The sequence below is a fragment of the Cnephaeus nilssonii genome, assembly GCF_951640355.1.
Source record: "Cnephaeus nilssonii genome assembly, chromosome: 13".
Lineage (NCBI taxonomy): Eukaryota > Metazoa > Chordata > Mammalia > Chiroptera > Vespertilionidae > Cnephaeus > Cnephaeus nilssonii.
In genome coordinates, this window is record NC_137084.1 from 1,739,901 (window position 1) to 1,752,689 (window position 12,789).

Sequence of the window (12,789 nt, forward strand, 5' to 3'; positions counted from 1 at the left end):
TTAGATGAACCAGTGCTGCTGTGCTGAGCTGCCCCACCAGGTGGCGCCACTGGCCTGCCCGCCCCTTAGCCCCATCGAGGGATCTGGGCACAGGAAGGGCTCCGGTGGGTCCGGGCAGGCAGTGGGCCCAGGCTGTAGCTGGTGGCTGGGCAGCTGGTGCACGGGCCGTCAGGAAATGAAGCATGGCACAGAAAACAACTGTTTAATGATTAGGCAGAATTTCACACAAAATCAGAAACCCATGATCCGTCCCTGCTCCAAGTAGTAGAAAATGATTCGTCACCGGACTTGTGCAATCAGACACAAACCCAAAGCCAGCACTGATCCGCGGCCCGGCCCGGCTACTTCCCGTTCTCCGCGCTGAACATCCGGTCCTGCAGGGGAGAGGGCGGGGCCAGGAGGGCGTGTCAGGCTCCCTCTGTGGGCCCACACCGCCGATGGGGGTCCCGCAGAAGTGCCAGCTCTGCCCAGCTCGCCCGGGCACTCACCGCCAGCACCCGCTCCAGCTTCACCGCGTCGGCAGCGAACTTGCGGATGCCGTCCGAGAGCTTCTCCACGGCCATCTGGTCCTCGTTGTGCAGCCAGCGGAAGGCCTTCTCGTCCAGGTGCACCTTCTCCAGGGCGCTGGCCTGGGCTGGGACAGGCAGCAGGCCCTCCACACCCGCCCGAGCCGCCACCCGGCCCCGCCCCCACCCCTCAGGGAACCGAGGTGCAGGCAGCCCCCGGCAGGGGCTGGGCCTCACCCGCCTTGGCCGACAGCGCGGGCACCAGCTTGCTGCTGTCCTTGAGCAGCTCGCCCAGCAGCTTGGGCGAGATGGTGAGGAAGTCGCAGCCTGCCAGCGCCTTGATCTCGCCCGTGTTGCGGAAGGAGGCGCCCATGACGATGGTCTTGTAGCCAAACTTCTTGTAGTAGTTGTAGATCTTGGTGACGCTCTTCACTCCTGGAGGGAGGCCAGCCGTCACCACTGCGCCCGCCGCCCTGCCCACCGCGCACCTGCCCCGGGGCCCCGGGGCCACTCACCAGGGTCCTCCTGGGGCTCGTACGACTTCTTGTCCGTGTTGGCCACGTGCCAGTCGAGGATGCGCCCCACGAAGGGGGAGATGAGCGTCACGCCCGCCTCGGCGCAGGCCACGGCCTGGGCGAAGGAGAAGAGCAGCGTCATGTTGCAGTGGATGCCGTGCCGCTCCTCCAGCTCCCTGCGGGACGCACACGCTCACCCCGGCTCTCTGGCCCCGGCTCTCTGGCCCGCGGGCTGCCGCTGGCCCGCTCATTTCCCCTCAAACCCAGTTACAAACGGACAGAGGCCAGAGGCCCTCAGCCAGCACTGCGCCAGCACGGGCCCGCGGTCCCTCCCCTCAGCCAGAACCGCCTGGGGCTGGACACCGGCTGCCATCTCAGGCCACGGTGCTGCCTGCCTCTCACCCGGAGCCTCGGCCTCCTGTGCCCACTCTCACCCTTCCCAGCCCGCCCTGCGGCAGCCCGGCAGCCCACCGTGTCATCTGGGGCCGAGTCCTGAGGACCGGGCAATGGCCACACTCATGTGGGCGGGGCAAGGGCTGTGACAGCTGGACCTCTGCTCAGGCTCCTCTGGCCACGGGCCAGTTTAGAAGGGCTCCACCGTGTGGCCACGGGGGCGAAGAGCCACACGCACAACAAGAAGCAGCGCCGTTCCTCCAACGGGCACGGTGACCGGCCTCATGACCGAGTACGTGCCCAGGAGCGATGACACAGGGCCACGCAACCACGTGGCCACGCAGGATGGACAGACACAGAAAAGGCAGCACGCACGCAGCGGAACATTCAACTTGAAAGGGACGCAGCCCTGACTGCCACAGGGGGAGCCCTGGAAACATGCCACGGGAGAAGCCACGTGTCATGAGCCCACCCGTGTGAGACCCCAGAACAGGCCACAGAGTGGAGAGCCGTCGCAGGGCGGGGCTGCAGCGGACACAAGGCCCCCGGGCACGGCTGTTCCCGCCGGTGAGACCAGAGGGTCAGCCTCCGAGCCTCACACCTCCCCTCCACCCGGCATAAGAGGCTCTGCCTGTGGACTGTGAGCGCCCGGTGAGGACGCGGTGACACGCCTGTGGGGTCTCACGGGCACTCGTTTCTGAGGGTCACCCAGCAGGACCTTGGCACCTGGCCCTGGACACGCCTGGCTCCGTCAGCTGGGCCACACCCACCCCCTGGGGGGGGGGGGAGACACTTACTTTCCAGCCTGAATTCCTTCCCAGGTGGACGACAGCTTGATCAGAATCCGGTCCTTGCTGACCCCGGCGTCCTTGTAGAGCTCGATGAGGCGCAGGGCTCGGGCCACCATGGCGTCCTTGTCAAAGGAGAGCCTGGAAGAGCCGGGCCGCGGTGAGGGGCGCCGGGGGGCGCCGAGGACCAGCAAGCAGCAGCGGTGCCCCGGCTCCCGGTCGCCTGCCCTCCTGGGAGGGGAGGCCGGAGCACGGCTGCAGGCAGAGGGGGCAGGGAGCCAGGCCTGGCGGGTCGCGACCAAGAAGCTGCTGCCCCGCCCGCCCGCCCGCGCCCTTACCTGGCATCGACTTCCGTGGACACGCGGCCTGGAATCTTCTTCAGTATTTCTGCTCCAAACAACACGTACAGCTTATCGGTCGCATTTTGAATCTGTTCCTCCTGTGACCTGAAACCCAGGGGCACGGGTCGGTGACCAGTCAGGTTAGTGCCCAGGGTTCTAGACGACAAACTGTCCCTGGAGAACCTTTCACCGCAGCTGCCTCCCTTCCTTTCCGTAAATATATTTTTATTGATGAGAGAACCACTGACGGCCGCCTCCTGCACGCCCCCACTGGGGATCGAACCTGCACCCGGGCCTGTGCCCCGACCGGGAATCGAACCGTGACCTCCTGGTCCACAGGTCGACGCTCAGCCCCTGAGCCCGCCGGCCAGACTGCCTCTTCTTCCTTAAAAACGCGCTTATCGCCCCGGCCGGTGTGGCTCAGTGGATGAAGCGCTGGCCTGCGGACTGAGGGGTCCCGGGTTCGGTTCCGGCCAAGGGCACATGCCTGGGTTGGGCTTGATCCCCAGGGTGGGGCGTGCGGGAGGCAGCCAATCGATGGTTCTCTCTCATCATTGGTGTTTCTCTCTCTCTCTTCCTCTCTAAAGTCAATAAAAAAATATATTTAAAAAAAAACAACAAAAAACGCGTTTATCCCAGTAAATACACACAGCAGGAAAGTCACCACCTTAAACCTCAGAGCGCACAGCTCAGGGCATGAAGCCATTCACGGTGGTGTGGCCGTCACCATGCCACCTCCACGTCCCACCTTCCCCGCCGAGCCCCTGCATCCCTGCGCCCCTGCATCCCTGCGCCCCTGCATCCCTGCGCATGTGAAAGAAACATCTCTTTGGAGTCGCCTGGGCAGACGAGCCAAGTGCAGGCGAGGGTCCCAGCCGGCGTCAGTCAGAACCTGGGGCCTGTGAGCGACGGAGGCACCGTCTCGTCACCCAACTCAGCACCCAGGCCTGGCTGACACTCAGGGCGAGACCAGCCATGAGGGAAGGGAAAGGGAAGCCGGCTAAGGTGGGGGCAGGGCAGACGCGGGCACAGAGCAGGCTGCACACCGCAGGCCACCCGGGCATCCCCGCCAGGGGCCACTGTTCCCCAAGGCTCACCCTGGGAGCATGTAAAACGGCACCTAGGAGGGCAAGTCCATGGAGACCGCCTCTGCGTGTGGCCTGCAGGCGGGAGCAGGACCGACCACGCAGCAGGGAGCGTTCGGGGACCAGACTGTGGTCCTGGCATAAAGCACCCCAAGAAGCTGGGCCGTGTCCCTAAGAGGGAACTTTACTCTGAGCAGCTGTTCAAAGACATCAACAAGAGCCATCACAGAACTGAAGCTCAGCACGAGGGAGAGGGTGGACCAGCCTGGGGCCCGCGCAGCCCTCAGCCGCACCACTGCCTCGGGGACCCCGCACTCACCCGCCCAGCTTCTTGCCGTAGGCGATGGCCTCCTCCACCAGCTCCTGGTAGGCGGGCATCTGCGCCGCAGCCAGGATCAGGGACGGGTTGGTGGTGGCATCCTGGGGCTTGTACTGGTCGATGGCTAGAGAGAGTTTTAGAAAGAAAGGAAGTGCGGCTTGCTTCCGGCCGAGTCTGTGACAGTCCCTCTGAGCCCTAGACACATGCGAGGGTTTCCGCCCTGGCCGGTGTGGCTCAGTGGATAGAGCGCTGGCCCGCAGACTGAAGGGTCTCTGGTTTGATTCCAGTCAAGGGCATGTACTGTGGTTGCAGGTTCGATCCCCGGGTCAACTAAGCAATGTGTCTCACATCGATGTTTCTCTCTCTGTCATTCCCCCTCCCTTCCACTCTCTCTAAAAATCAATGGAAAAATACCCTCGGGTGAGGGTTAACAGAACAAAACTGTTTTCCAAGCCGAGGTGTAGCCACGCTTCACACGTATGCCCCTCCCCATCCTGAGAGGCTGGCCAGAGGCAGCTGTTTGCACAGGGACAGAACCACCAGCAAGCCTAGCGCCAGAGATTTGGGGCGGGGGGGGGGGGGGGGGGGGGCGGGGGGAGCGGGTGCCCGCCAGGGCTGACTTCACTGCTGGGTGGGGAGGGAGGCAGCTGGGATGTTCGGACAGCAGAGGGCGCCCTGCTTCCCCACAGCGCCAGCGACAGGGACCCGGATCAATGGATCAAGGACTGCTTGCTTTCTCCTTTAAACCACTCTCTCCTAACTCCCAGGTAACCAGGCCGGGATTCCAGGCCAGTGGGCCACTCTGGGGCCTCCTGACCGGCTGTCAAGGGGGACAGGGGAGTGCAGAGCGGCCAGAGGGCTCGCTGCTTGGTAAGTTTATTGAGCAAATGAGTATTTTCAAAGTGTCCTTTGATGACAACACCACAGAGATGGAGAAAGATCAGGGGCCGGCAGGAACAGGGGTGGCTCTCAGGAGACCAGGGAGATGGCCCTGGCCACGGGCCCGCGGTGTCCTAACTGTCCCGGTGCCCACAAACATCTACAGGTGTCATCACCGCACAGCGAAGGCCCGCCCCCTGCGGCTGAAACGGGTGAACGCGGTGAGCATCCTGTTAACAGGACGGTGCAGGTGCCAAGTTCCGGGTTCCGACACTACACCACGGGCACACAGGGTGTCCCCACGGCAGGGCGCTGGGCCAGGGACTCCAGGGACTGACTCTGTGGGCTGATTTTGCAACATCTGTACGTCTCCCTTTCTAAATAATGCGTTAGGAAACAGAGCTCAGGCGTGGCGCTTGCACAGGTGTGCACACCCACAGGAGGTCCTGAGGACAGCGCCTCTCCTGTGCAAAAGGACGCCCTGACAGCGCCGCCGACTTCTAACCCGTTAAACGGCCCATCAGGGACTCAACATGAGCTTCAGGTCCCCGGCGGATGCAGACCCGGAGGGCACTGGTCCAGGCAGAGGCCTCCCACCCCACCCCACCCCACCCCACCCCACCCCACCCCCGGGCAAAGGTGGGAACCTTCACTTCAGAAATGACCACAAAACCAAGGCCCACAGCTGCCTTGCAACACTTAGGGATACACAGTATCAATAACGTATCTTTATAAAGTGGATATTCATCGAAAAATAGTAATTGGGTTTAGATATTTTTAAAAAGAAAACCAGCAAGCATTCTCCAGAAGGTGTGACACAGCGCAGGGAGCACAGACCGGCTGCCACCTGGCCGAAGTCCAAAACGCCCGGAGCGCGCAGCTCCTCCGGCCGCAGGGCGGGGCGCCCAGGAGACCCTCCAGCTGGTCTGACGCTCACCGGCTGCTGGCCAGCCCCGGGCTGCCCGGGACCCCCGCGGTGTTCCTCACCGGAGGCTCTGCTGGGATCTAGATGAACGATCCTCTTAGAAAACCGTCTCACTCACTGTTACCCAAGAGGGCGAGGCCGTTTCTCAAGTCACCATGAGAAAGCAGAAAAGCGGCGGCCACACCCACGGGCGCCGGAGGAGAGGGAGGACCGACTGAGCACCCACCCGGTGACCCCGCACGCCGGGCCTCCGCCGGGAACGATCACACCCGGCACGGCCCCCGCTCCCCCAGCGCACGGGCCCAGCCCCCGCTCCAGCTCCCGCCACGCACGGCCCGCGTCCCGGGCGGGAGCGGAGGGCGCAACAGGCGGCGCCAGCGAGGTGCGGCCGTCCGGGCCCCGCGCTGTCTGTCCGGCCGAGCGGTGCCGCCTCAGGGGCCGCGGGAGCGGCTCCAGGTCCACCTCGGACCCTCCCCAGCCCGGGGCCTTCGCAACCCGACCCCCGCGCACCCCGGGCCTTCGCACCTGGCGGCGGGGGCGCCCGGCGGGGCGGGGCTCAGGCTGCGCGCTCCGCTCCGGGCCCCGCCCTCCCGCCCCGGCCGCGTCGTCTCCCGGCCGCGGGCGCCCCGTGTCCCGCACCCCGGGAGCCGACCCGGAGCGGGCAGCGGGGCCCGGAGCGGGGCAGCGGGGCCCGGAGCGGCCGTCTCGGCGTCCAGGCCCCCGCACGGCCCCGCAGGCGCGCACACTCGGGCCGCGCCTCACCGTGGAAGTCGCCCGTGTCGGCCACCACGGTGGTGAACTGCTTGAGCTGGTCCAGGGCGCTCTCCATCCTCTGCCGCTTCACCGGGGAGCCCGACATGGCGAGACGGCGGAGCAGCGCGGCGGCCCACAATGCCCCGCGGGCCCCGCCCAGGCCGCCGGCCAATCGGGAGCGGCGCGGGAAGCGGGCGAGGCCCCGCCCCGGAGGGGAGCCACGCCCCTTGGCCCGAAACCCCGCCCCCGGAGCAGCTGTCGTCCGGGCGGGGGTCCCGGGCCCCTCGCGGTCGCTGGTGAAATGCGGGCAGGACGCGGGGAGGCGAGCGGGCAACGTGGGCGGCACGTCCTGGGCGCACGCAGCCTGCAGCCTGCAGCCTGGATGGGACCCCTGGATGGGACCCCCTGGATGGGACCCCCTGGATGGGACCCCCTGGATGGGACCCCCTGGATGGGACCCCCTGGATGGGACCCCTGGATGGGACACCCTGGATGGGACCCCTGGATGGGACCCCCTGGATGGGACACCTGGATGGGACCCCTGGATGGGACCCCTGGATGGGACCCCTGGATGGGATCCCTGGATGGGACCCCCTGGATGGGACACCCTGGATGGGACCCCTGGATGGGACCCCTGGATGGGACACCCTGGATGGGACCCCTGGATGGGATCCCTGGATGGGACCCCCTGGATGGGACACCCTGGATGGGATCCCTGGATGGGACCCCCTGGATGGGACCCCCTGGATGGGACACCCTGGATGGGACCCCTGGATGGGACACCCTGGATGGGACCCCTGGATGGGACCCCCTGGATGGGACCCCTGGATGGGACCCCTGGATGGGACACCCTGGATGGGACACCCTGGATGGGACCCCTGGATGGGACCCTGGATGGGACCCTGGATGGGACACCTGGATGGGACCCCTGGATGGGACACCCTGGATGGGACCCCTGGATGGGACCCTGGATGGGACACCTGGAGCAGTGCGCCCCCCCACCCAGCGGTGCGCCCCACCCAGCAGCGTCTCAGAGGGCGCCGCGTCACCTCCCGCCTCTGCGGACGCCCCCCTGGACCTTCATGGGGCCGTGGCTTGACACCCCCCCGCCCCGCCCTCGGCCGCAGACCACGAAAAGGGCCTCTGTCCGCTGACACTGGCCGTGGGCCTGCGGCCTGGGCTTAAGCCTCTGCCCGCCCCTTCCCGGCGCACCTGCTCCCCTCAGGCCTGGCCGCCCTCCTGGGTCAGGTGTGCTTGGTGCGGGGAAGGGGCCGGAGGGTGAGGCAGGTCCGGAGCCACTGGACGGCGCCAGGCCTACCCTGCCTGGGGTTCTGGGATGGGCAGCTGCTGAGCAGCACCGAGTTCACAGGGGCCCGAGGTTTCAGGCATGAAGCAGTTGCAGGAAACACTTCCGTCTGACGGGTTCTTCATATTCCCTGGGTCAGACCTCTGCCGGCATGTGTGTGGAGAGGGGCCCAGGGGAGAGTGGGCCAGGGAGGAGCGTGGGAGTGTGAGAACCAGACCCCGGGGGAGGAGGGGGCTCAGGGCTGGCCAGGCCGGGGCAGCTGCGTGGAGGGTGGCGGGGAGGAGTGGAGACACACTTCCCACACTTCGGAGTTCGCTGTGAAGGGAGCAGGCGGTGGCGTGGAGGGAATGACTGTGTGTTGGGGGGGGGCAGGAGAGGAGAGGGTGCCCAGCAGGTCCCTGGAGGGCAGTGGCTGGGGTCCAGGGCACTGGTGCCAAGGAGGCCTTTGTCACCCTCCAGGATGTCAGGGGGGCGGGGGCGGGGGGGCAGGCGCAGACCTGGCACAGACGGGCAGGTGCGCAGGCTGCTGGTGGCCGGCGGAGGCCCGCTGACCGCGGGCTTTTTGAGGGCGGGCGGAGGGAGCAGGTTCAGGAGCCGAGAGGGGAGGGGCGATGGGCAGGAGGAAGGGCGTTCGGCCAGCCGGGGAGCTGCACCGGCCTGGGTGTGGCTGTGGGTTCCGCCTCCTGTCCCTCCTGGGTCCCTGGGTGGGTGAGGGGTGGGGTTTTGCCCAGGAATGTGGCGAGACGGAGGTCACCTTGATGAGGAAGGGAGCGGAGCTGGGCCTGGGCAAAGGTGGGGCGGGTGGCTGAGTCAGGGGAACAGGACAGAGGGCTGGAGAGGCTGAGGATCGCCCGTCACCGGTCAGTTCCCGGTCAAGGCACACACCCCGGTTTCGGGTTCGGTTCCCGGTGCCGAAGGCAGCCAATGTTCCTCTCCCTCTCCCTCCCTCCCTCTCTCTAAAAAGCAATAAAAGCATGTTTTAAGATAAAATAAAAGCCTCAGTCAGTGTTGATCATTCCCCTCTGGGCGGAGACCTTTCCCTGGGAGCAGCGCTGACCCGCCATCGGTGTCGCCACCCAGCCCCTCGCCCCTCGGTGCCGGAGGGACCCCCGCCAGCTGCTGTCACTCACAGCAGAGGGCACAGCTGGGGCCCGGGTTCACGGGCAGCAGGTGCAGAGCTTAATAACAAGAAGGAAAACAACAGAATTCGATCCACAGGGCAGCCTCGTCTACATGATGAATTTAAGGCAGACTCGAACCTGCAGACAACGCAACGAAGGCCATTCTCCGCTTGGAGAGATTCACGTTCTTAAATGCACAGACATTTTTAGTGGATTTTAGAGAGAGAGGAGGGGAGAGAGAGAGAGACATAGATCGGCTGCCTCCTGCACGCCCCCTACTGGGGATCGAGTCTGCAACCCTGACCAGGAATCGAACCTGTGACCTCTTGGTGTGTGGGACGACGCTCAACCACTGCACCACACCGGCCAGGCTAGAGTCAGGTTCTTTTTAAAAATATATTTTATTGATTTTTTACAGAGAGGAAGGGAGAGGGAGAGAGAGTCAGAAGCATCGATGAGAGAGAAACACCGATCAGCTGCCTCCTGCACACCCCCTACTGGGGATGTGTCCGCAACCAAGGTACATGCCCTTGACCGGGATCGAACCCGGGACCCTTCAGTCCGCAGGCCGACGCTCCATCCACTGAGCCACACTGGTCAGGGCCAGAGTCAGGTTCTTGATGACAGAGTCAACAACCAAATCCCCGTTTCCAGGTAGAGTAGAACATTAAACAGGACACGCTCCTTGCAGGGACAGAGAAGAATGGAGGAAGAGTTAATAGTAGAGAGAAGGCCACTCAGGCCCGCGCTGGTCACGGTGGAAAGCGGCCACTCGTCCGCGGACAGTGTGGACTCAGGCCGCCGGCCGCGTGCAGCTCACTGTGCTTTGCCGCCTGCGTGGGGTGGGACCCGGCGCCCCGGAGCCCGCCGCCCCGACGGCCCTTCCCGCCTCGGGAGTCTGTGCGGCCCTCCCAGGGAGCGGTCACCGCCAGAGGCCTGGCAAGGGACCGAGGAGGCGTCTGGGAGCCTCGGGGTCGCAGCTGGCTGCGGTTGGCATGGGGGGGGGGGGGCAGTCTTTTGGGACCGAGCCCCTAGCCTGTGGGATCTGAGGGCTTCGGGGTTGACAGGCGAGGGGTTGAATGTAGGGCACCAGCTGGCGTCCCAGAATTGCTCGGTGTGGGGGAGACCTGCACATTGGAACGGGTGCTGGCTGTGTGCCACACAATGGGATCTCACCCGCCTTAAAGGGGAAGGGACCCTGCCCCGGACGGACGGACGGACGTGAGGACGCTGTGCCGAGGGAATAAGCCAGCCCCAGGGGGATGGACCCTGTGGGACCCGCTCAGAGGAGGCCCCGAGTCAGACCCACGGACAGGAAGTAGGTGGTGGGGCTGGAAGGGGAGTGGGGGTGAGTGTTTAATGGGGACAGAGTTTCCGTTTGGAAAGTTCTGGACATGGTGGTGGTTTGCAGCCTGGGAGGGGACGGTGAGACTTGCTTCAACTTCCTGTCACAGAGTTAAACCGCCCGGTGAAGACACACAGGGGTCGGGCCAGCACCCGGGAGGCAGCAGGCTGGGGAGATGGAGGCGCTCACCGAGGGGTGAGCCCCACATTCAGCAGCATCGCTTGGGGAGCAGGCGGGATGTGAGTGGCGGGGGCCCGGGACTCGGTGTCGTAGCCGGAGGGTGCGTGTTTGCTGTTCGCAGAACCGGCCACACTCCCCCTCTGCCCTCACGTGGGTGCTCGGCGTGGAGGCCGCCCCTCAGCGGCTCTCCCAGCACCTGCATCTGCAGGAGTTCCTGTGGAGCGCGGCTTCTCATGTTTGACCCCCTCATGTCTGTGGATTTTCCTTGTTATTATTATTATTTTGTCAGTCCGCACCCGAGGATGTCAGTCCTCAGAGAGAAACACTGATGTGAGAGCGGCCATCGGCGGGTTGCCTCCCACATATGCCCGACCAGGGGCAGGGAGCGAACCCCAGCCCCGGTACCCGGGGACGTGGCCCTGACCAGGAACCAAGCCCTCGACCCTCCGGTGCCTGGCGGACGCTCTAACCACTGAGCCCCGGCGGGGCGTGCCCGTGGGTGATCTTTTCACGCAGCGCCTCCTTCCACAGCGCCAGCCCTAAGTGGGCACCGTGCCTACTCCCGGGCTCTCCCGTGGCACCCCCTCAGCTCTCCCCAGCCCCACGCCCACAGGGGGACCCACGAAGGGTCCTGGGGACGCCCCTCAGGAACAGGGCCGCGGGGGGGGGGGCACTGACTAAGCCAGCGCAGCTCGGTGGGCCCTGTCCCCACTCGGGACGTTGGCCGGTCCCACGGGGAAAGGGTTTCCCTGGCTCTTCCCGGGGACCAGGCCTGAGCACCCGCCAGCGCCCGCTCCAGCCGGCCCTGCTGACCCCGACTCAGCTGCAGATCCCCCACGAGTGACCGCAGACGCCCTGAAAGGTCACGGCCCGAGGACTTGGCGTGCGGGCCCCCCACGGGCGTGTACCGCAGCAGGAAGCCGGCAGAAGCGGACATTGAACGACGCGCCCCCCGGGGCAGGAACAGTGAGCCCCCCCCCCCCCCCGCACAGGCCGCCCCGCGACCTTGCAACACCCAGGAAGAAGGGGTGCAATGCCTGGGTCTGGGGACCTCCCTCCACGGGGCCCATGGCCCTCGGGGGACAGCGCAACGGCCCAGCGACACTGAACTCACTTCCGACGCGGAGGCGCCATTTCCTGAACACAGAGGGTCCCCCTCAAGCCTGCAACGGCCTCCCCCCTCCCCCCACCGCCCCCTCACCCCCCACGCAGACCCTGGGGGGAGCCCACACAGCTTTATCAACAATCACCGGTGGCATTTTGGAGAGCCAGCATTCAACATGCAAAGAACATATTTCCTATGGAAAGAAATTATTATTTTTTTTTAAATATATTTTTATTGACTTCAGAGAGGAAGGGAGAGAGAGAAACATCCATGATGAGAGAGAATCGTCGACCGGTTGCCTCCTGCACACCCCACACTGGGGATCGAACCTGCAACCCGGGCACGTGTCCCGACTGGGAATCGAACCCTGACCTCCTGGTTCCTAGGTCGATGCTCAACCCCTGAGCTGCCGGCCGGGCGGAAAGTTCTTAAGAAGAAAAAAAGGGAAAGCTCTCCCCAACCGGCCTGGCGCCCTCTCGCCTCTGGGCCCGCTGGAGTGGGTGTGGGGCCAAGGCCACTGTGGGGGGAGGGAGGCATTACAGCCACGCTGGGGGGGGGGGGGCACAAAGACAGGCCTGTCCCCAAGACAGGCGGGCCTTGTTCCTGCAGCATGTGCTGGGCACAGCTGGCACAGAGGGCACTGGGCGGGCAGCTCGCCCTCACCCGGTGCGGACCCTCTGCCCGGTCGCCCGTCTGCAGCCCCACCCCCCGGGCGGCACCACCAGACCCTCTGCCCTCGCAGTCTGCATGGGGGGGGGGGTGTGAGTGGTTAGGAACTTGAAGCCGGCCCAACTGCACCTGCACCCAGGAAGCAGGTTCGGTTCCGGGGCTCACAGAGATCAGCACCCCGGCCCAGAGGCAGCGGCCCCAAACCCAGGCCATGCTGGCGACGGGGGAGCCCTGCTGGGTGGGGCGGGTGGGCACCCCTGGGCCAGCAGAGCCCCATTCAGAGCAATGGAGTCGGGGTGCCCATCCCGCTCTGAGGGAGGGGCTCAGCCTAGCAGGGCGGGTGGGGGTGGCCTCGCCGGGCACCTCCTGGTGGTTCCCGATGGGTGGGATCTGTGGGTCCCAGAGGGAGGGCCATTGCCCCATGCCTCCCCTTCTCCCTTGGGGGCCACCTCCCTGTCCACAGGGGCCTGCCCAGGCTCGGAGGCCAGAACTTCTTCTCTTTTTAGAAATATATTCTTATCGATTTCAGAGAGGAAGGGAGAGATGGAAACATCCATGA

The 12,789-nt window shown here is 65.4% G+C and overlaps 1 protein-coding gene across 1 annotated transcript; it reads right to left on the reverse strand.

Annotated features, from left to right (window-relative positions):
* Nucleotides 1-185: 185 nt before the first annotated feature.
* On the reverse strand, nt 186-6,674 carry TALDO1 (transaldolase 1). Its single transcript, XM_079787480.1, has 8 exons — nt 6,514-6,674; nt 3,948-4,071; nt 2,541-2,648; nt 2,212-2,343; nt 1,022-1,197; nt 744-941; nt 489-634; nt 186-374 (listed from the first exon to the last, which is right to left on the reverse strand). Exons 1-8 carry the CDS (start codon nt 6,608-6,610, stop codon nt 342-344), a joined length of 1,014 nt encoding a protein of 337 aa, XP_079643606.1. The 5' UTR covers nt 6,611-6,674; the 3' UTR covers nt 186-341.
* Nucleotides 6,675-12,789: the final 6,115 nt, after the last annotated feature.

Bases quoted from the DNA above. Each gene is read 5' to 3' on its own strand.
- TALDO1 (XM_079787480.1), bottom strand. From the start codon at position 6,610: ATGTCGGGCTCCCCGGTGAAGCGGCAGAGGATGGAGAGCGCCCTGGAC. The intron at 1,198-2,211 runs GTAAGTGTCTCC...TGCGTCCCGCAG, and splicing joins GAAGGAATTCAGGCTGGAAA to GGAGCTGGAGGAGCGGCACG. The intron at 375-488 runs GTGAGTGCCCGG...TCTCCCCTGCAG, and splicing joins AGCTGGAGCGGGTGCTGGCG to GACCGGATGTTCAGCGCGGA.